This window comes from Lipophrys pholis, assembly GCF_963383615.2.
Source record: "Lipophrys pholis genome assembly, chromosome: 11".
NCBI lineage: Eukaryota > Metazoa > Chordata > Actinopteri > Blenniiformes > Blenniidae > Lipophrys > Lipophrys pholis.
Genome location: NC_137631.1, coordinates 26,613,332 through 26,634,790, shown reverse-complemented (window position 1 = coordinate 26,634,790; position 21,459 = coordinate 26,613,332). Strand labels below are relative to the sequence as shown.

The following is a 21,459-nucleotide window of genomic DNA, read 5'->3' as shown; positions in this document are numbered from 1 at the left end:
TTCTGGTTCCCGTTTCTTGGCTGTTTACTGCCGAATTTAAGTTATTCCCCGCTCTACTGTTTGCAGTTGTTTTGCCGGTAATCCCGTCGCCGCTCTGTGACTCGCAGTGTGTGCACACACACATTAAAAAGCACAATCACTTGTCAAAAAGCAATTCTCTCCTCATTAAATCCATCCCGTTCCCGCTCCCTCTGTCGCCGTCTGCTTCTCATCCTCGTTTCTAATTCTCTCCCCAGCGTCAGGCCAAATACTCCGAGAACAAGCTGAAGTCGATCAAAGCACGGAACGAGTACCTGCTGACTCTGGAAGCAACAAACTCATCTGTCTTCAAATACTACATCCACGACTTGTCCGACCTCATTGATGTGAGTATAAAACCGGGTGATTTTTGTCAATCATGCTCTGATACAGCTGCATCTGTGGCTCATTTTGGTTTAAGCCCGAGTGTCTTATAGCCGTTCCAGGGACATTTATTTGTTGTCGTTGCAACGTTCATCTGGCAAACATGTTCACCTTGACGATGTATGACACAGATATTGGTGTGTTGAGATTTTGACTCTAAAACTTTCACTTGAAATCCCACTTTTTTTTTAGTTCATTTGCATAAGTTTCTGCCGGAACACGGTCACTTTTCCTCAGAGGCAGAGACTTGGACAGTGACGGTGGAGGTTTACTCGTGATTTCTTCATTCTCAAGGCCAATTATTGTTCACGCGTGTTTTTATTGACCTTTAAAGACGATTTAAAGTCATAATCAGCAGAGAGACTGATGACTTCAACAGCTGGGCCTGGTATAAAAGAGCTTTTCGGCCACCAGTCTGTGGGATGAAAATTACAGTGCTGGACAGAATTAAAGCAGCTTATTAACTTCTCTGATGGAAGACGGTTTTTTTTTCGTCTCCCTTTCATTCTCAATGTCATTATAGAAATCCCTGTGCTTATATTTAGCAGTTTTCTGACATTGTTCACTTTTTGAAAAGTTGCTCCAACTCTTTCACTGCAGATAGTTAACCTACCTCTGAACTTGTTTTTGTGTGCTTATATAACACGCAGGTGTGGGTTATCGCTCTGTTTACGACAAGCGCTCGCTCCTCTCTATGCTGCTTCGGAAGCATATGACTTTGCTTGACCTTTTTTTTTTTCCCAACCACACCGATAAACATCGCTTATTTATAATCCAGCTCACCTGGGTTGTTGTTATTATTATTATTATTTTTTTTTTTCAGCAGAGTAAAGTTACCTCTGAGGCTGTTTCTAAGGAAACAGGCGAAGGTCGAGGTTTTAGCAAGCGTTTAGAGTTTTATATTCCAGACAGGCCCGAAGACGAGAGAGCAAAGCAACCTCTATTCAGCGGCGTGCTGTGAGCTGAAATTACCCCTCTCTCCGCTCTGCTCACAAGCCTTCACATCTCAACAGGGTGTGTGCGTGTGCGTGTGCGTGTGCGTGTGCGTGTGCGTGTGCTGCACTCTGCATGAGCTGCATGCGCAAACTCACACACATTTGTTTATTGATGAAGACCGTTTTTAGAAGAAAAACAAAAGTGCACAAGAAGACTGGTTTGCGGCGTCTTGTTTGCGTATCACCCAGGCCATTGTGTGTGTGTGTGTGTGTGTGTGTGTCAGTGTGTGTGTGTGTGTGTGTGTGTGTGTGTCAGTGTCTGTGTGTGTCTGTGTGTGTGTGCGTGCGTGCGTGCGTGCGCCTGGGGCTTGTATATCTTCTCAAGAGAGACCTTAGCCAAGGTTCCGGTTATTAAAAATCAGCATTAGGTCCTGAAGGTAACATTCAGGTTTTGTAACACTCACTGGTTCAGGTAGTCCTGGAACAAAAAGTCAGTGTGTTATTTTCTGACTGTTTTTCGTTGGATTCCAACAACCTCACTTTTATCAGTTTGATGTAGAAAGCTTCGCTTTCACATATTATCATTGGCTTGGACTGGATAAGGATTTTTAGCTGCACCCTTCATTTAACAAGTTAACGGCATTCACATAATGCATTAATGTATGATTGGGATTATCTTAAAGGATGTTTGCTTTGGATTTCTTGCATTTATAAAATTAAACGGGCACTCGGTAGAGCGCAAACCTTCGCCAACGCCACATTTCGTTGTTAGCGTCACTGGCATGTTAGCCGTTAGCTCATGTCGATGCTAACATCACTGCGAAACACTGAGCGGGGGCACACAGATAAACCACTACCCGAGTCAAACCGGTGTTTCTGGGAGATGTGAACTGCGAGCTCCGGAGCGGAGTTAGCAGTGTGCTAGCAGGGGGCTAACGGCAGCTTCCGGGGAACTGGCAGCTTACCGCCGACCTCCAGTGTGTCTTTACAACAGAAGAAATATCTTGCCTCTCCAGGAGGTGCTGTGTCTGAAAATCTAATCAATTAGTCCTTGAATGATGAGAAACCATCCCTCAAAACTCAATAGACAATAGACTATTGCCACAATAGACAAATTGATCTATTCTATAGTGACCGTATTGCAAGTACTCCATCGTCGCGTAAAAATGCTGTGATATTGATTCTGTCTCTTTCCGTCCAGTGCTGCGATTTAGGGTACCACGCCAGTCTGAATCGGGCCCTTCGGACCTACCTGTCGGCGGAGTACAACCTGGAGACGTCGCGTCACGAGGGTCTCGACATCATCGAAAACGCGGTGGACAGCTTGGACCCCCGGAGCGATCGGCAGCGCTTCATGGAGATGTTCCCCACCGCTTTCTGTCCACCCACAAAGTTTGAGTTCCAGGCTCACATGGGAGACGAAGTATGTCGTGCATTCGATGACCGTCGTGCGCTTATCACGTCTCATTATCAGTGACAAATGACAAACAATTTCATTTTAGATTGACAAAAAACGTAAAAAGTAAGCTTTGATATGAGTTGCTTTAAAATCTTCACTATATAAGATTCGACGCAGACTTACCATACAACTCTGAAGTGGATATTATGTCTAATAATTAGTGTTTTAAGTGCTGCTTTTCACGGGTTCATGTTTTACAAGGCAGTGAATTTGACAAGTCATGTTATTTCCTCTCCTGCTCAGCATGTGTTTGGAGCTCTTACCGTTTGGCTGATATGTTCCCTCTTTACAAGCTGTTGTTGTGTGGCTGTCTGCATTCATTTGGCAGAAGTCACTGCGGTCTGCGTTGCAGTCCGTGAAGAATCCGGATGTCTGCAACCTTTTTCCCTGTTTTAACCGCAGCTTGCGTGTCTTTCGTTTCCCGCAGTAGTAGTATCATGTCATGTTGTTGGTCAGTGAGGGTGTGTTTTCTCCACGTTTCCAGGTGTGTCAGATCTCCGTGCAGCCACCGGTGAACGGCGAGCTCATCCTGAGGTTCCAGCAGCTGCAGTCCCGCCTGGCAACTCTAAAGATCGAAAATGAAGAGGTAAAATGGCGCCACAAATAATTCATATCACAATCGGGGTTTGTGGTGGAGAGGGCCGCTTTGAACATGTCAAACATTTTCATCTGTCTGCTTGAGATTTGTCGGCTGCAAGATGCTGACAGTTGTTGAGAAGTAAAGCTACTCAGGGAAAGTTAACTTTAGCCAGAAGTCATCCAAGGTGAGACAGAAAAAAAAAACAACAACTTGCTGATGATCTCTGAAGTATCAGGATTTTTTTTTCTTCTTGTTGCATATACACAGTACACATGCACACAGAGATATACACACTGTGTATTTTCCTCTCTCCCATGCCCTGCAGGTAGCCATCAAACCCTCTCTGTGAAGCCTCCATTTTTTTACTCCCACTGGTAGAATTCAGTATCTCGCCATTTATTGGCACAAACCTGTCCTGCACTGCTCTCTTTTTTTTTTTTTTTGACATTGACGGTGCATCTGAGCTTCTTAGCCCGTATTGTTTCACCGTCTCCGCAGTATGCTTGAGTAACCCGACATTTTTTATTGAACAAAGGTAAGAAAGACGGCGACTTCTGCTGGTTCACAAAGTGAAATCGCATCCATCAGGCCAGCTTTTATATCATGTCTGATCTGCTTCCTCTAAGTGAGCTCTCAACTCCTTTTTTTTTTTTTTTTTCCTTTCCTCCACTTCTGTCTGCACATTTCTTCCTGTCTTCCACACAACGAAACACTCTAACTGCATGGCATTTACCACGCTTTCATATTTCTCTTGATGAAATTATCCAATGGAATTTCCTGAAAATGCAGACCGTAATGAAGAGATTAGCATGAGCACACATGGCGTACTGTTTCTTTATCGAACGGGTTACGATGTGCTGGTTTTTTTATTGGTTCAAAGGTCCATAATCCTGCACCTTCATTTGGCTTCCCAGTGAATCAACAGACACAATCACACAAACTCTCATTCAAACATACGTGCAACATCTAGTCAGTGATTAACTTCAAATATGCGGTTTGTTTTCGACTGAGCCTCAAAACAGAAGTACAGACAAGCCACAAAGCTCAATCTTTCGTTATCCAGCTCAAAAGAAAAAGACAAAAATAAATAAAACCTAAAAAGATAAAGACAGCGTCGCTTTGGATCATTGGTCCATTTGTCTGCAACTGTAACAGCTTGCTGTGGCTGATTTACCTGTTCAGTTAACTAGAATATTAGAAAAATATAATAAAATTATGCTGAAAAATGTAGAAAATGACTGTTTTTGTTGTGTAGAGGAACAATCAGTTAAGATACATTCAACTTATTTATAGAGTTGATTGCATTTCGCAGTTTTTCAAAATAACCTGGTGCATGTGTGTATAGAGCAGGGGTGTCAAACATAAGGCCTGTGGACCAAAAGTGGCCTACACCCCTATTGTGGCCCACCAAACTACCAAGCAAATTGTAAAAATAACTCCCCCAAAAAAGCCATTGATTTTTATTAAACTAGTTCAAATGGGCTTTATTTTGAAATAATTAATTAAAACTTTCTTTCGTAATTCTTCCGTTTTTGCAACAATATTTACATCTTCCTCACGTGTACTTTGCACCACAACCAAGAAAAAATTTCAAGTTAAAACTCAAAGGTTTATTATAACACTATTTTACTGGCCAAGCCCACTCAAGATGTGGCCTGTGAAACAGCAACTTGTGTCAATACATCGGACACATCACTTTTGCAGAAATAATGTGTTAAATAGATTCATTAATGCAGTTAGTTTTTCTTCATATAACATGTTTTATGTAAGAATCAACTGAATAGTTAAGCTTGTGGCAGATCGAAAAAGACTTTGTTTTTGTGGATTTTGGGGAAGAAAAAGAAATTCGTCTGTGAAATGAATCCTCAGCTATCATTGGTAGTCTGATTGTTTGTTTGAGGGCATGTATCCAGACACCTCAGTGCACACCGTCCGCAGCATGCACACTATTCCTGCAACTGGGCGCGTGCGTGCGTGCGTGCGTGCGTGCGTGCGTGCGTGCGTGCGTGCGTGCGTGCGTGCGTGCGTGCGTGCGTGCATGCGTGAATGAACCTTGTCCTTGTGCACTGCCTAGCTGAAGCGGATGTCCTGGTGGGTCAGAATTGGAGGGAACTGCTGCCTCATTTTAGGATCACCAGATGGCCTCCCTTCCTGGGCACGTTGTGCCAGATACATCCTTGAAAGAAAAAAGAAGAAAGAAAAAAAAGAACTTTCAAAGCAAGTGTCGCGACCTACAAGCCTCATGGTGAAATGCGCGAGAAAGAAAAGAGGGCTTGTCTTTATCTGGACAGGAAAAGCGTTTATTAGAAGTGCAGCTGCTTCCTCAAAACCCCATTTGACTCCTGTTAAATGGCGAGAGAAAACATTGCTGAATAATTTACTCTGCATCAGTGATGGCAGGGCGCAATATGAGGAAGAGGAGGAGGAGGAGGACTCTGGATTGTGCTCTGTGTGATGTTGGGGTTAATCTGGCCCAGCTTGGTGCCTCATATAAGAAATTACAATGGGATTTTTATTCATTTGGAACATCATTCGAATCAAACTCGGAGGCAATAAGCCTGATGTGTTTCTTTCATAATCGAGCCATTAACTTCATCTCTCAGAAAATGACGTAATGATGTTTCTCATGCTAAACTCTGGCAATCTAATGCCATCTCTCCTTTGTGTTTGTTTTTTTCTCGCATGATAAATATCAGGGAGGAGCATCAAAGCCTGTGTGTGTTCTCGCAATCAGATGATCGCAATGACTGAAAGATTTGTTGACAGCAGCTTCACGCTGAAAATGTAGGAACAGCTGTTGGAATATATGTGAAAATGTGTGTTGAGCGCAGTTATTTGGGCTTTTCACAGTCCTGGTGTTATTGTTGGGCTGAGCAGATGATGACGGTATGCTAACTCGACTGTTGTCCTGCCAGTGGTGATGCTGCACTGTAGGAAATACTGGAATTGTGGCTCTCTGCTTAAAAAAAAAACAAAAAAACTTACTCCTATGCTTGGGACTTTCTGCAGGTGTGTTGTGCAGCTGCAGGGAGTAGTGGGGCATGTACACCGAGTTGCTCTAAGAGCTCTGTAATAATTTAGCCCCAGCAGTGAACACTGGTAACGGTTCTTGTGCTGAATAATGAATAAACTCAACCCTCTGCGAGGATTCTTTCACATGCATGGCTCCTGTCTGCACAATGACAGCCGGGCCTCTCGCCTCCGATGGGGCCACCCCGGCTGAAGCTGCCAATGAGCCCAAACACAAAAACTAAAAAAAAAACCTAACACCCGTGTGTCACGATTGCTTACTTCTGTCACGGATCAGCCAAGGATGAACTGAAATGCAAATGTAGATTTTTACTGGTTTGGATCAGATCTGAAAAGTCAAACTTCTTTAAGTTGTATTTATCCTGTAATTAGTCTAATTTCTAATTTTCTTCTTCATGATGGGTTAAATCAGGGGTGTTAAACATAAGGCCAGCAAGAAACTCCAATCTGACCCACCAAACCACGGGTCCAAGAAAACATTGATTTAAGAAAACGTGAGCTACATTTAAAGAATTAGAATTTATACTTCAATTCATTCAAAACATTTAGTGCTGTCATTGAGGTTCATGAAGCTGCCTCTCCATTTACATGTTGTCGTCATCATACGTCATGATATAAGGAGTACAAGCGTGTTGTTTTAAAACAGGCAGTTGGCGGACAGTCGCACGTCCCCGTGTTTATAAGCTCTGGGAGAAGCGCCGTCGACAGGAAGGAGGCGGTTATGGAAATGAATCTTAAAAGCCGGAGCGTTTAACTGACTTTACCTTCTCCAGCCAACTTTCCTCACCTCTGGCCTCCCTAAGTGCATGCAAATTGATTGCTTTCGGTTGGGAGTCACGTTCAGTAGATCTGTGGGAACGTGACTCTTGTCAGAAAGCACCTGAATTTTTCAAAGCGTCTCGTCGTGGAGAGAGTGGTTTTTAGGGAGTGTGATGAAGCGAGCTGCCTCATGTGCAGAGACGGTAACGCTGTTAGAGGAGAGACGACATTTAGCTTTTCAGCCGGAGTGTCTTTAGGCCACGTTTCAAACGAAAATGCATCGGTTTTGCATTTTCATTTTTTATAAAAAAAAAAATGTCTGTTTGTTTGGCAAGGGCTGTAAAACTGAAAATGATGTCATTCTCATGCTGGGCCACTAGTGGGTGTTGTTTTTTCTAGCAAAAACACACACACACAAGCAGAGAACAATACACTAGAAACATTAACTGTCAACTATAAAACGACCCAGGAGAATATGGAGTCATGACACGGTGGAGGAAAACATTGTTGTTACTGTCAGTCGTCGCGCATGAGCAGAAGAACTATTTGCTTTGGACGTGGTGCGCATGAGCAGTGGCAGGATTTCCTCCATTTTACACTGAGACGAGGCCCGAAGCCTTTCCAGAACATTGTGCATCCCCCTTTTCCACGGAGACGGAGTTAGAGCGTTTTCAAAAAGTTGCATTTTCCGTGGCTCCAAGCACAGTTGCCGTGTAAACGGGACAACCAAAACGCATCGTAAGCTTTGCGTTTTCACTCAAAACATTTGTGTAAACGTGCCCTAAAGAATCTGGGAGCTTTCCTCCGTCCCGTCCCCGCAGGGGGAGATGATGGCTCGGGGGCCGTTTGATTTCCTGTTCAAGCTGTTAAGTAAAAGTTAATTGACTTTTGACTTTTTTTTTCACAGATAAAGAAGACGTCAGAGGCCACGCTGACCACCATCCAGGACATGGTGACCATTGAAGACTACGACGTGTCCGAGTGTTTCCACCACAGCCGCTCCACTGAGTCGGTCAAGTCCACCGTGTCGGAGACGTACCTCAGCAAACCCAGCATCGCCAAGAGGCGGGCCAACCAGCAGGAAACGGAGCAGTTCTACTTCATGGTGAGCGGAGAGAGGAGCGATCCTGTTACCGTGACCTCGGATGTATTTTAAAATCTGTACAAAACGGGAATTAATCCCTGGTGCCCGCTCAGCTCTCTGCTATTTAAATCATTTCAAACAAAGACACAGAATTTCTCTTGTCAGATTTTAAACTGCAAAATCGCCCGTTTGGTTGTGAGAGGATGAAGTCTCAGCTTTTATCTGTGCTTGCGTTTGCTTCATTTGTGCATGTAAACTCTGTTTGTCATGCACCAAGCCCCTCTGAATCCTTTGATCAGCTGGCAGAGGGGTGACTCCCATAATACTTCCATTTTGTAAAGCTAGCTGCTATCTCGTTGAAGTCGGAAGATGGACATGCTCTGATAACGGCTTTAAAAAGCCTCTCGGCGTGTCCTTGGCCATTGGCCGCCTTATCATAGATTGCTGTCTTAAGAGCGGGCGCTCTGCTTTTGGCACTCGGAGGGCCGGCGTGTAATTACTCTCGATTCTCTGCAGAAATTCCGTGAGTTTCTGGAGGGCAGTAATCTCATCTCCAAACTGCAGGCCAAACACGACTTGCTGAAGAGGACGCTTGGCGAAGGTACCGGCATGATCCCTCACTTTCTCTGCTCTCAAAGTTTCCACTTCCTGTGTGTGTCTGTGTTTGTGTGTGTGTATGTGTGGGTGGGTGGGTGTACTTTATGAATATACATACACACAAAATAGATAAATCTTACCCAATGTACATTGACGTTTCTTGACATACATACTGATTATACATAAAAATACAAAGTATATTAAACGAAATAGACAAAAAAGACACACACGTGTGTTTAGATTTGTGTGTGTGTATGTATGTATATATATATATACATATATATATATATATATATATATATATATATATATATATATATATATATATATATATATATATATATATATATATATATATATATATATAAAATCTGTTCTTTCTGAATATATCTACACACAAAATAGACCCAATGTACACCGATGTATCTCGACATACTTACTTACTATACATAAAAATGCTCTAATAATATAACTTAAATCACTTCTAAAACCACCTTCGCTTTTGATCAAGCATGAGGTTTGGCTGAAGTTCCCCCCCCAGTCATTTATGAGCATCGTATTGTTTCTACTGTGGTTGTTTTTGAGTTCAGTTGATCTGATCAGCTGCCACAGCCCTGCTTGGAGTAGTATATAATGTAGCTGAATGGATGAATGTCTTACAGGCACATTTACTGTAAATAACTCCTAATCTCTATCTAAACAAACAGAATAAGGAATAATTCCCTTTTATGCGGTCAGACTTGAGCAATTTTATGTTACGATTCTGTCTGCTTTTCCCCACAAGTCAATGGTCCTTGATGGTAATCTGGGCTTTAGCCAGGCAAGCCAGAGCTGTGGGGGATTGTAAACGTACATTATCCGTCTTAGTGATTGATTCGCTCCCAACTTAATGGACCGCAGTGTATTAGAGGGGTGGCGGTCATTACAACAGGCTCTCCTTGTTCTACATTGGTGGGATCTCCAGGAGGCCCCGGCCAGTGTCTGTCAGTCATTGTACCAAGCGCCAGTCCTGGTGGTCCCCGTCAAAGGACGTCGGCTTAATGAGTAACAGAGCCGTGAAATAACGTAGAAGAGAGAGAGAGAGAGAAACCTTGCTTCTCCCACACGCTGCTTAATCACATTCTTGTCAATAGGCTGAGGTGCAGTGTGAGTCACTCAGGCACAGGTCAGATCCTGTTCATGGGAACAGATGGCCGCACAATTAAAACTTCCCTGTTCCTCCGAACCATTTGGAAACCATTTTAAGTTTAAAGTTACTTCGCTGGTCTAAACATGTGTCTGTGTGCCTGGCGATTATTCGAACTGTGCTTTTATTTCAGATAAAGTGTAAACTCCAGACAGTTCTCTGCATGCTATGAGCCGTTTTTGTGTTGACAATGCGTGTGTGTGTGTGTGTTTGTTTGCGCCGCACAAGAGGCCAGCAGTTGTGGACAAATGGCAGGTTTCAAAAAAATGCTCCTCCAGCTCTCAAACTCTGCAGGGACCTCGGAGACAGGTCCTGACAGGTCCTCGCCACGAGCTTCACCCTCGCATCTCTTTTTCTTCACAGGCCACAGAGCTGACTACATGACCACAAGGTAAAACACACACACACACACACACACCTGTGTACTTTCAAGATAGGTACACAGTTTGTTTTCGACAAAAACTCCTTGTGACACATCGCAGCTCCTCGGGTTGACGACTGAAAACTATTACATGACCTGCTTTTTGAGGAGAAGGCTTTATTTATCATTTTATACATTTTTCTCATCTTCAAGTGTAGATTTAGTATTTTGAGTCGGCAGTGCCGGTAAATAGCTCAGAATTTAAATGTACAAGCGATACTGATGATGCGTACTTAAGATGCATGGAACATTCTGAACCATAGTATCCAGCAAGTAAATAAAAATGCAAAAACACTTAATCTGTACCCATCGATATTGGTGGAACAGAGGGTTTGGGTTTTCACTTGAAAAGTTTGCGTAAACAGGCCCTTAAACAAAAATTCATGTTGAATACTGATATGGCTGATCAGTAGAAGTCTAGTTTGATAATGTTCTCCACAAGGAATTTATAAAATAGCCGTTGAAGTGAGCAGTGAGCATCTCTAGCGCACATCAGAAGCAAATACTCATTATTACCTAAAGGTCTCTGCAATTTCTAGTTATCCACCAGGTTCTCAGCTATTATCATTTTTCTGATTCCCACTGACAACTTTTAACTAAGTTAAATTGCATTTAAGTTTTCACATTTTTCTCTAACAAAAGAGTTTTGTTCCTCTTGCAAAGACATGATTTATTTATTTTTCTGATATTCAAAGCATTTTTTGGGGCCTTTCTAGTTAAAACGTCTGGCTGCTATAAATAAGTCTTTTCATCTCAGTCCAGCAGGTCACAAGGAGCCGGGCTAACATCAGACACACACACACACACAAACTAATGGCGTCTGTCCCCGGTGGGCTCTGTCATGAGGCGGATGCTGACACGTACACGAGGCTCCCGGCAGGTCTGACATTTCACCGGCCTCTGATCTCTGCACAGGGTTGGAAAGACAAGATTAGAAAAAAGTTAATTCAGATTTTTCTTACAGTGTCAGAAAATTCCCTCATTCACAAGTCGCTCCTCAGCATTTTAAAGGTCAACTCAGGATTTTAATATTCACACTCTTAATCTCATTGAGACACAAGTTGTCACAACACAAACTTGCATACTATTACACAAAGTAGTAGTAGTTCGCACCGGAAAGTACAGTGGCTGGGGGGAGAGATGAGACAGTTTGATACGAGCGCTGCTTTGTTTCCTCGTTCTAATGCATTCTTTGTATTCTAGACATCCCAACGGGCAGCTCAGAACGCACACTGCCACCCGGCGGGCTAGACCCCGCTCTGTTTTTAATGTTAGGTTATTTAATGGCAATTTGGAGTCATTTATCAAGGTACTTATTACCAGTCTGCTGCTTGACTTTGCTCCCCCTCCTGCCTATTTCCTGTCTTGCTCTTGACTTTTCTGGCCATTTTGGTGGGTTCCCCCCGAGGCATCTTAGCCAAATTCACCTGCAAAAAAAACAAAAAACTCAAAACAACACACATGTGCTAAGATGGATTCTGGAAACCTTCCTCTGGAGCCAGTGAGCTCTTGCTGCCTGCGTCTGAGATATTTCTGGTGGCATTGATGGATTCAGGGGGGGCTTGCAGGAGGAGTGGGGCGACAGTCGGAGGGATAGATGTTTGTCTCCGTCAGCTCCCCTGACTCACTGCTGACCTGGCATCGCTGAACCGCTCTGGCAGAGAGCTTCTCTCATCCTCCTCCTCCTCCTCCTCCTCCTCCCCCCCGGGTGTGAGCAGAGGCCAGTGCAAACAGCAGGATAAATGGCAGTCAGGGAGCAGATGCCAGACTTGATAGCACGTGCTGCATCCCTCCTCCGGCCTTTTCGCCGCCTCTCGCTGGCGGTCCAACGCTGCCTGGTCCTGTCCAGTTCCCTCTGTTCTCTTTTGGGTTTGAGGCACATAGTGGATTGAAGGTCCACTTTTAATAATAAAAAAAAAAGCTTTGGTGGGCAGCTGCTGTGGTGCTAATCTGGTACTTGCTTTTTTTTCTCTTGTTCTATCTCTCTCGTTCTATCTCTCTCCATCTCCATCTTTGATCCTTGCGACATTCCTCTTTAGCCGCGGACGACGGAACTCACACACTCGACATCAGGTAGATGCTGAGTCGTCTTGGGGGGGGCCCCCCCTACTGCTTGTCTTTGCTCTTTTCCTTTTATCTGCCCTGCATCCGCTAGATTTTCTGTGTTTGTTCATCAATTTTCCAATTGTCTTCTGCGACAGACTGAATCGAAGGTGTTTCTTTTACAAACGCTTCAATTGTCTATTAAAATTCCTGTCAACTAAGTAATCTAGTTGTCCTTCCAGTGTCTCACATTAACTGAGCTTGCATTACGTAATCTGGCTGCACGCAGACCCCGGGCCTCAACCTCACCACTCCACACCAATGATAGCGTGTCGATTTTGGCATGGCTGTTGTGTTTGGATCCGTCGTACCCGAGGGCTGTAAACAGATCCACTGTATCAGTAAAAGCATGTACTGAGTCACTGTCCGGCATTGAGCTGCAGGAGCAGCTGGCACCGAGGCCGAAGTAGAGTGCCGTCCACGCCGACGTGTCGAATACATTTCCTCTGAAAGAGACCAAACCTCTCTGTCTCGTCTCACCACGTCGAGTGTGTGCCTCTTTAGATAAGCTCTAGTTAATTTAAACACAGCATGCCCCTGATTCGTTGCCTTTAATAAAAAAAACAAAAAAAAAAGTATATTTAGCAACACTGGCGCCCAATTCAAACATATCCAGCAGCATATTTTAGTGCTTGTTGTATCCAATTAGTGATATCTTTTTATTGTGTGTATTTTGTGTTAATCAACAATCGTGTATCCTTTTGGGAGACTGGGCACGAACCAACAAACAGCTGGTGAATTCAGTTCAGTCTGTCTCAGGAGGAAAACTAACGCTTGCTTTGTTTTCCAAAATAACCGACTTCCCTCACTCTGTGTGTGCACGCTCTGACACTCTTGTTTTCACGGTGACCGGTGTTTATTAGAGCCCAACCAATACATGTGCAAAGCGATCGACGTGCGGTGATCCAATACAGTACTGTGCCAAGGTTTTAGGCTGCAGATACTCCAGTGTTTTCACCAAAACCCACACCGAACACAAGATTGTTTTCCTCTGCTGCAGAATAAATTTGGAGCCAATCAGACTCTCTCCTGCTGGCATTACGTGATTGATAAGTGGAATCGGTCTAGAACTTTTGCACAGTACAAAGGGCAAATGATAGAAATAACTTAGTTAAAAACAACTTTGTTGCTAAATAATTTTTTCTCTGTTTATACATTAAAAAAAAAAATCTAGCACTATCTTAACAACTAATACATTTTATACCATTGTCAGTCATTTCAGTATTGGTTTGGCTCTAGCGCCTGTACATGGAGCAAATGGTCATTAAATAGACTTATTCTAAATGTTTTTTTTCATTCGTTTCCACTGAAAGGACTCCGGACAAGCGATCCCACGCGTGGTTGAAAGCTGTATCCGTTACATAAATTTGTACGGTGAGTTGCATGACACCTCTTTCATGTTTTCCTGCGATGAATCTCGTCTTGTAATCCCATTACAACGTTGTATTAGTCCCCTGCCTTTCAGGAACTAATTATTTTGGGCGTGCTTGCAGTTTTTACATGTTAGGATTTCTCTTTGCTCCACTCCATTTACCGTTCTGGGAAAGTGCAGAGCCCATCCTGTTTACCGCCGTGCTGCATTTTCCACCCATCTCCTCCTGTGTGGACGTTTGTTTCGAGATCAGGGCTGTTAAACACATTTTAATCTTGATATTCTGAGAAAAAACAAACAATTGACTCAAGTTAGTTACATTTCATCAGCGATATCACAGCTCGCATCTCAGTGTTGCGTTGTGTCCGCTGCTTTGGCGGTCCCGATCAGGGTCTCTCTGTGCGCCGGCTTTGGCCCACGGGCCTTAGATTGGCCACCCCTGTTAAAGATATTAACAGTTTTCAAACTGGAGCTTTCACAGATGCGACAGTCGTGAGATTTCTACTTGGGGTCCCAGTCAATGACGTTCAGAGAGAAATCTAAAAGGAGACCAACAGAAGACTAATTATACTTTATTCCGACTTTTGACCTCTTGCTTTATTAAGTTTTAATCCCAGCTGGTGGACACTCTGGCAAAGCATGATTGCTGCCTCCCTGACTCATTATTCTCTTTAATTAGCAAAGTGACGGGGCTTAACGGACAGGATGTGCCTTTTAAGTCCAACTGGAAGAACCTTCTTTTGCCAAGTGAAGGTTTTTATTTGTGGTCATCGGAAGCATGTTGTGCGTCTTAAACTCTCATTTTCCTTTTTTTTCCATTTATTGTGTTTGTTTCTCCGCAGGCCTTCAACATCAAGGAATATTTCGTGTGTCTGGATCCCAGCTGGAAGTCAATGACATCAAGAACTCATTTGAACGAGGTGCGCGAGTCCGTTTGATGACCAGAAAATTTTTAGACGACCATATTAGATTTATAAATTATAATAAAGCTTGCATCATTTTTACCAACACATCCACGCATGTTTCACAGAGTAGTATTTTCAGTCAGTAAAGATGTATAACTGACCGAGTCTCCCGTCTGTGTTTCAGGAAATGACCCCCTGACAGACGATGAGAATAATCATGACATCAATTCAGTGGCTGGCGTTCTCAAACTGTACTTCCGGGGCCTGGAAAACCCTCTTTTCCCCAAAGAGAGGTTTAACGATCTGCTCTCATGCATCAGTAAGAACACCGAATCCATCCTACTCTTGAATATTTGTGACATATTGAGTGTTTTTTTGTTATTTTTGTTCAGTCATGGAAGTTCTTTTGAACACAGACGGCCAGTTTATCTCATTTAAATGGGTTTGGATTGATGATTTTCAAACTTTGAAAACGCCATCCATTAAAAATCAAGTGCAGTGGATTTTCCCCCTCTCCTCCTTGGTACTTTTTCAGTCCTGATCTAACTCAGGCTCGCGGTACGTGTTGCGTATCGCACGTTTTTGATGAGCCGTCTGCGCCTCGCTGGGTGCAACCTGCTGAATCACCGGAAAATAGACACCAAACTCCAGCGAGCTCCCACTGCCTCCGTCTGCATCCCGTCGAGCCGTTGCTTTACTGCTTGTTGTCAGAAATACACCCAGGCTGTGCAGATTTTGCAGATGCACCTGATAAACATTCTCTCAAGTTCTCAAGTTTTATTTTCGGCATAAACAAAGCGCTGAGTCTTATTTTCATCGCTTTCAGTGGAAGTAGTTTGAAATTAGTCGTCTAGTTTCCCGTCGGCGGCATGAGAAACTGTCACCGGCATGACGACTTGTGTTTTTGTGTTTTTGACCGCTGCCCTGTGGTATTCCAGCACTGAGAGGGGAGATTATTTGCCATGTGTGGCACAAAGCTGTCCGTGCTTACAGAATTGCGGAGGAATGTTAAACGTCCGGAGCGCCTGGCTGAATCTCCGACTAGAATAGTCACATTGTGGTTTTAACTGTGACTCACTTCACAGATCAGTTGGCTCTTTGTGTGGCTTTTCATGATCTTTAACGACAATACGTGGGGGGAGGGCATGGTCAGTTCTGTTAAAGAACAATCGGATGCTGTAATGCCTCGTACGGGCCTCTTATCTGTGTTGCATGTGCAGTTGTGTGTGTTTCTTTTTTTTTGTCCACTGGCAAGAAGTGTGTGTGTGTGTGTGTGTGTGTGTGTGTGTGTGTGTGTGTGTGTGTGTGTGTGTGTGTGTGTGTGTGTGTGTGTGTGTGTGTGTGTGTGTGTGTGTGTGTGTGTGTGTGTGTGTGTGTGTGTGTGTGTGTGTGTGTGTGTGTGTGTGTGTGTGTGTGTGTGTGTGTGTGTGTGTGTGTGTGTGTGTGTGTGTGTGTGTGTGTGTGTGTGTGTGTGTGTGTGTGTGTGTGTGTGTGTGTATCCCGGGTGTACCTTTGCACATTTGTGCTGGATGAGTGATGGGGATTCCCTGTTTACATTCCCCAGCTCAACATGCCAGTGATTGCAGTGTGGGCTGAGCGCCCATCAGCCTCCGTATTAAAAATCCTCAACCTAGAACGGCTAAGAGATCACATTTCCATCCAGCTGCTCTCAGTCGGCCGTTTCTTTTCGACTTTGCGGCAGCACTGTGTGTGGATGTGCTCACGCACGTGTGTTTTGCAGGTGATGCGTTTAAGTCGATCTTTAAATAGTAGCTTTCTGCAGGGGCCTAGTTAGGCATTCATGAAAAAATGAAATATATCACAAGTATCCCAGAAGCCCAAATCCCAGATGGCGCAGAGTGGCTGGAGGGTGACGTGGCTATTTTTAGCAGCCAGTGCTTCACTGTGGAGAGTCGAGTGCTTCAGGTGGAAGAAACGACATCAGAGACCTAAAGGTTAAAATCCCTCAGCAATAATAGAAATAATGCTTTAGTAAAGTACATTTTATCACATAAACTTTTACATTTGTTAGTAATTATTAACTTATATATTATTACTAGATATTTACAGATGCCTGGAATCTATTCTATACTATTCAACAAAAAATGTGGGTACTATTTCACTGAATCTTCAGACAAATATCTATTGTGGAATCACTTACCTGAGAGGAAAACCTGGAACAATGAAATGGTATTTAAATCCACTCAATGGAACAAGTAACCTTCGTTATGAAGATGTGAATGAGGTCAGGGTGGATTGACTACATCACTTCACGGAGACCTCGACCTGTTAAAGTTGAAATTACCATCTAGAATCAACTCGCATCAGAGGATACTAGGAGACTGTTAAATATAAATGTGTGGCATTTCTTTTTTTTAAGTCTTCATAGTTGCTAAAAGTATATTTAAATATAGGAAACCAAAAGAAATTAAACTTTCGTACATAGTGGAATCAGAAGGTCGTTGTGCCCGTTCATGTGTTGAAATATTCTCGGGGGGAAAAACACTGAACTCCAAAGGGACTGACCCTGTAAAAATGTAAAATGACTCATTATAAATAATGTGAAAAAGGTCCCGGAGAGTCATTCTATGAGAATGTTAGGATGCTTGTATCAGAAACCGTATAATTTATTCATTCACATCATGACATTGCTCCATTCAAATGGGAGTAATACCGTATTAAATAGAGATTGATAGACCCATGCAGGTATTGAAATGCAAATGTACAATATGTACACAATGCATAGTGTGCGAGACAACCATTTGAAAAACCAAAAGAAATGCAGCTCGAAATTACACAACTATCAAAAATATTAGTTTGCATGTTCAATGAAATGGGTCAATTCCTAGTGTGCAAGAAGAAAAAGGCAATATTATTGTTGTGTCAGTTATTTGTCTTGAAGCATTTCTTAAAACGTTTTTAAAGTGGTATTATGAAATGTTCTAATATTTTGAGGTACCGTAGTTCCTATTTTGAGGACCTATAAGCTAAAAAGTATAAATAGCTCAGTTAATGTGTAATAATTTAATAATGCATTGATGTTTCATGATTGAAATTAATTTATGAAGATTACCGTTATATTCAAATTTCCACAGCTGTATTAATACTTCATTGTTCTTGATGGACAAACCTCATAAGATACGTGTCAGACTCCTTTGTGTCAGCGGTGCAGGTGACACTTGTTCATCTGTCAGTCAGTGGAGGAACTTCGCCCAGATGAAGGTCACTCCTGCAGCATCAGTCCATTTCCTGTGACTTCTTCATGCATTACCACACACCACTCAACTCACCACATGAGAAAATGTTTCCTTGTCCTGCTGAGATTTACAGTAATTCTGATGAGTAATTGGCTCAGCTCATCTATTTATGTCTGGAGACAAAAGTGAATGAATGTTTCAAACATGTGAGTCTCTACTCTCATATCTTGTGGTTGTCTCGAAACCTTTTTACTTAATTAATGTCATATTTTCTGTCTTTTTTTTTTTTTTTTTTCCCCTGCTGCAGGAATAGAGAACCTGTATGAGCGAGCGCTCTACATCCGTAAAATCCTCCTAACCATTCCCAGATCAGTTCTCGTTGTGATGCGCTACCTCTTCGCCTTCCTCAATCAGTAAGTTTCCAGACCTCGTCGTTCTGGCATCGCCTCTGCTTAATAAGACGTAGCCGCTGGTGCCGTCAGCTGTGATCCATCCAAATCTTTTCCCCGAGGCTCGTTTGTAATTCCTGTATTTTACTTTTTTTTTCTCTCTCTCTCCATTCTTCATCGTCCCCTCCCGCTGTCTAGTCTGTCCCAGTACAGTGATGAGAACATGATGGATCCGTACAATCTGGCCATATGCTTCGGCCCCACGCTGATGCCCACTCCAGACAGCCAGGATCAGGTCTCCTGCCAGGCGCACGTCAATGAGATCGTCAAGACCATCATCATCCATCATGAGACCATCTTCCCCGATGCCAAAGAACTGGATGGACCCATTTATGAGAAGTGCATGGCGGGTGGAGACTACTGGTGAGATATACGTGAACGTAAACATATTGTGTTTTGTCCTAGTATGAAATTGGCTTATTTTTTGTGTGTTATGTTGAATTGGATGTAAGAGCAAACTGTAACATACTAGATGCAATCTGCAGACACACGTGACGGAGTCAGGCAAACGCTGGGTGTACGTGATGAACGGTCACTTGGTGATCGTACCTGGAGGATGACAAGAGAGATGAATTTTAAAGGCGTTAAAATGATGCATCTCAGACTGACACCGGAAGAACCAAAGCACGGGAATGAAGTTCGCTGCAGTAAAGCCAGTAAAGCAGGGAGAATATGGAAAAAAAAGATGGAGGAGACAAAAAAAAGCTGGGGTCACATGCAGCCCAATTTCATCTCGAGTTGGCCGGACTGTTAAACTACCACCGTGATAACCTTTGAATTTAAACTTTGAAGTGTTTCTTTGTCGTGGCACAGAGCATACGGGATGAAAAAGTCTATATTTTTGCGTAACGGAACATTTCCCACGGGAAATGACCCGTCTCAACATCAAGCCAATTTTAATTATATAATTTGGTGCAAAATACAGTCAAATGTCAAAAAAACTTGTCTCGTATAGTTGTTGTATTATGCACATTTTTAAAACTCATGGCTTTGAGGCTAATGCTCGTTTGCTTTTTCACATAACAGCATCACTGATATCTCAGCTTGGGTCTCTGTCTTGTGTCCCATTACTCTTTAAGTTTATGAAAGGAGGAAACACCTGAGAAATTCACCAAAGTTGTTCAGTTAACCCTTTAACAGCAAATCAAAGATAAACAAAACCATAAAAAAATTATTTATGAATCTGGAGTTTAGCTTTTTAAAAATGCAGACTCATAAATCGGAATCGGAATGCTTTTGACCTGCACTTGTTAGAACGGTGTTCTCACAAATGCAAACATAAATACTTTAAATCAGACTATTAAAATGATTTGGGACTGTTTAAAACACTGTGATTTATCAAACAGCACCTGGACACAATGAACTTGAATTCTTCACCCCAGAACTCTTTGATGGAAACCCAGACTATTGATAGCATTCTTTGCCTTGTGTACAAGAGTGAGGTCCAACATACTTGTCACTCGACCATTCCATTGCATTTCACTTTTCCAAAAGCTCCATTAAATTGTGCAACAGCATGTTCGAAGGGTTAAAAGTCGACGCAGAAATGATCTATGTCCAACTGCAGCCATTTAGAAATGTTTAGTCGAAGCTGTTTTTCATTTAAAATGTCCGTCTTTACCGTTTTTCGCCATATTTGACTGTTGTGAAAGGCAGGAGGCCAGGTTTTCTTATAATCAGCGTTGTATTTGGACCAATACATTATTGTAATGAATCAAGTAATCATTCTTTCATAGTTGGTGTGGGATAGTAATATAATCTTACATGCCTTCCCGTCACCGCCGTCTGCAGGTCAGATCGTAGCCGACGCAGAATTAAAGCCGAGCGGGAAAGTCCCCTCATGCGGCCGTGCACAGTTCAACAGATGTTGCTCGGTTTTTCTCTTTCCATTTATTTCATTGTGAATGGAACAGGCATGCAGCCAAACCTCTTTCATTGAGTTCTCACTGAAGGTGTGTGTGTGTGTGTGTGTGTGCACTCTGAATACTGCGGCCGTGTCGGTAGTATGTGAGTAAAGCTCATATCAATGATTATATCCACCAATGAGGCGTCTGTGTTTGAGGAACGTGACACGGCGCTCCTGACTTCACATGACGGATAATTTATTTTTTTTTTTTTAAGGCTGAAACAATCACTTTAATGACCACAATCACAACGGGGGGGGGGCGTGGGTCTGGGCAGAAGGAGGTCACCTGGAAGGGTAATTAGTTGAAATGCAGAGGCACGTACTGGAGTCAAGCAGGTCAGATGTGAGGCTCCTTGCCAGCTCCACATCTGCAGGCAAGAGCTTATCGGCTGTTTCTTCCTGCCTTTATCTGTCTCTGCCTCTCCTTTCTGTGCCCCCACATCACCGCATCCTGACAGGGATTTATCCCCGGCCGGAGCTAATCACCGGTCTCGGCACGGCCGCGTCCCTCCAGCCAGGCGCATGAAGCCCCAGAGATTTGGTGTCTTGGCTGCAGAGACGTTAGTATGGGAGGACACGCTCGGGTCCCGACAGGGGTCACCTAGAGAGGACACGGTGCCAGAAAAAGAGGATCTCACAGATTACCTGAAATGACCCCCCCCCTGATTAGACTTCCTCTGTGTACAATCAAGTTTTAACATTTCCCTTTGTGTCATTGTGGCTCCACTCCGGCCAAGCCACCAAACAAATTGTAAACATTGATTTATTTTTTTAAACGGACTTCTTTAGACAGGCGGACACAACTAAACACTGAGAGCCGAGCTGAGATATCTGCTTGAGCGCTCGTTACCTCCTTGCTATCAAACTAGCCTCAAAGCCACGCCATCGGGGTGAGTTTGTAAAAAGAAATCCACAATTTAACAGCGACTGGAGAAATCTTTTGAACATTTCACTGTATTTTGCGCGAGGAAGTTTCATCAAAATTTTCTTTAACGTCGAGACTGTGGTATATTTAGGTATCAATTGTTTGTTTTGTGGAAAATATCGAGATTTTCATCACGTATGCTCTGAGTC

At 43.1% G+C, this 21,459-nt stretch overlaps 1 protein-coding gene across 2 annotated transcripts in view; it reads left to right on the top strand.

Annotated features, from left to right (window-relative positions):
* The window catches only part of srgap1a (SLIT-ROBO Rho GTPase activating protein 1a), an 85,960-nt gene that overhangs the window by 48,760 nt on the left and 15,741 nt on the right, over positions 1–21,459 (top strand). Inside the window, exons 6-17 of one of the 2 annotated variants that reach the window (XM_080475087.1) lie at positions 237–365; positions 2,539–2,760; positions 3,281–3,382; positions 8,073–8,270; positions 8,766–8,850; positions 10,396–10,423; positions 12,493–12,526; positions 13,870–13,930; positions 14,771–14,848; positions 15,018–15,152; positions 18,338–18,443; positions 18,618–18,842. In XM_080475087.1, coding sequence (XP_080331213.1) covers positions 237–365; positions 2,539–2,760; positions 3,281–3,382; positions 8,073–8,270; positions 8,766–8,850; positions 10,396–10,423; positions 12,493–12,526; positions 13,870–13,930; positions 14,771–14,848; positions 15,018–15,152; positions 18,338–18,443; positions 18,618–18,842 — 1,403 coding nt within the window. Of the gene's footprint in view, positions 1–236; positions 366–2,538; positions 2,761–3,280; positions 3,383–8,072; positions 8,271–8,765; positions 8,851–10,395; positions 10,424–11,656; positions 11,763–12,492; positions 12,527–13,869; positions 13,931–14,770; positions 14,849–15,017; positions 15,153–18,337; positions 18,444–18,617; positions 18,843–21,459 lie in introns of both variants that reach the window. The other variant, XM_080475086.1, reaches the window with a different exon arrangement.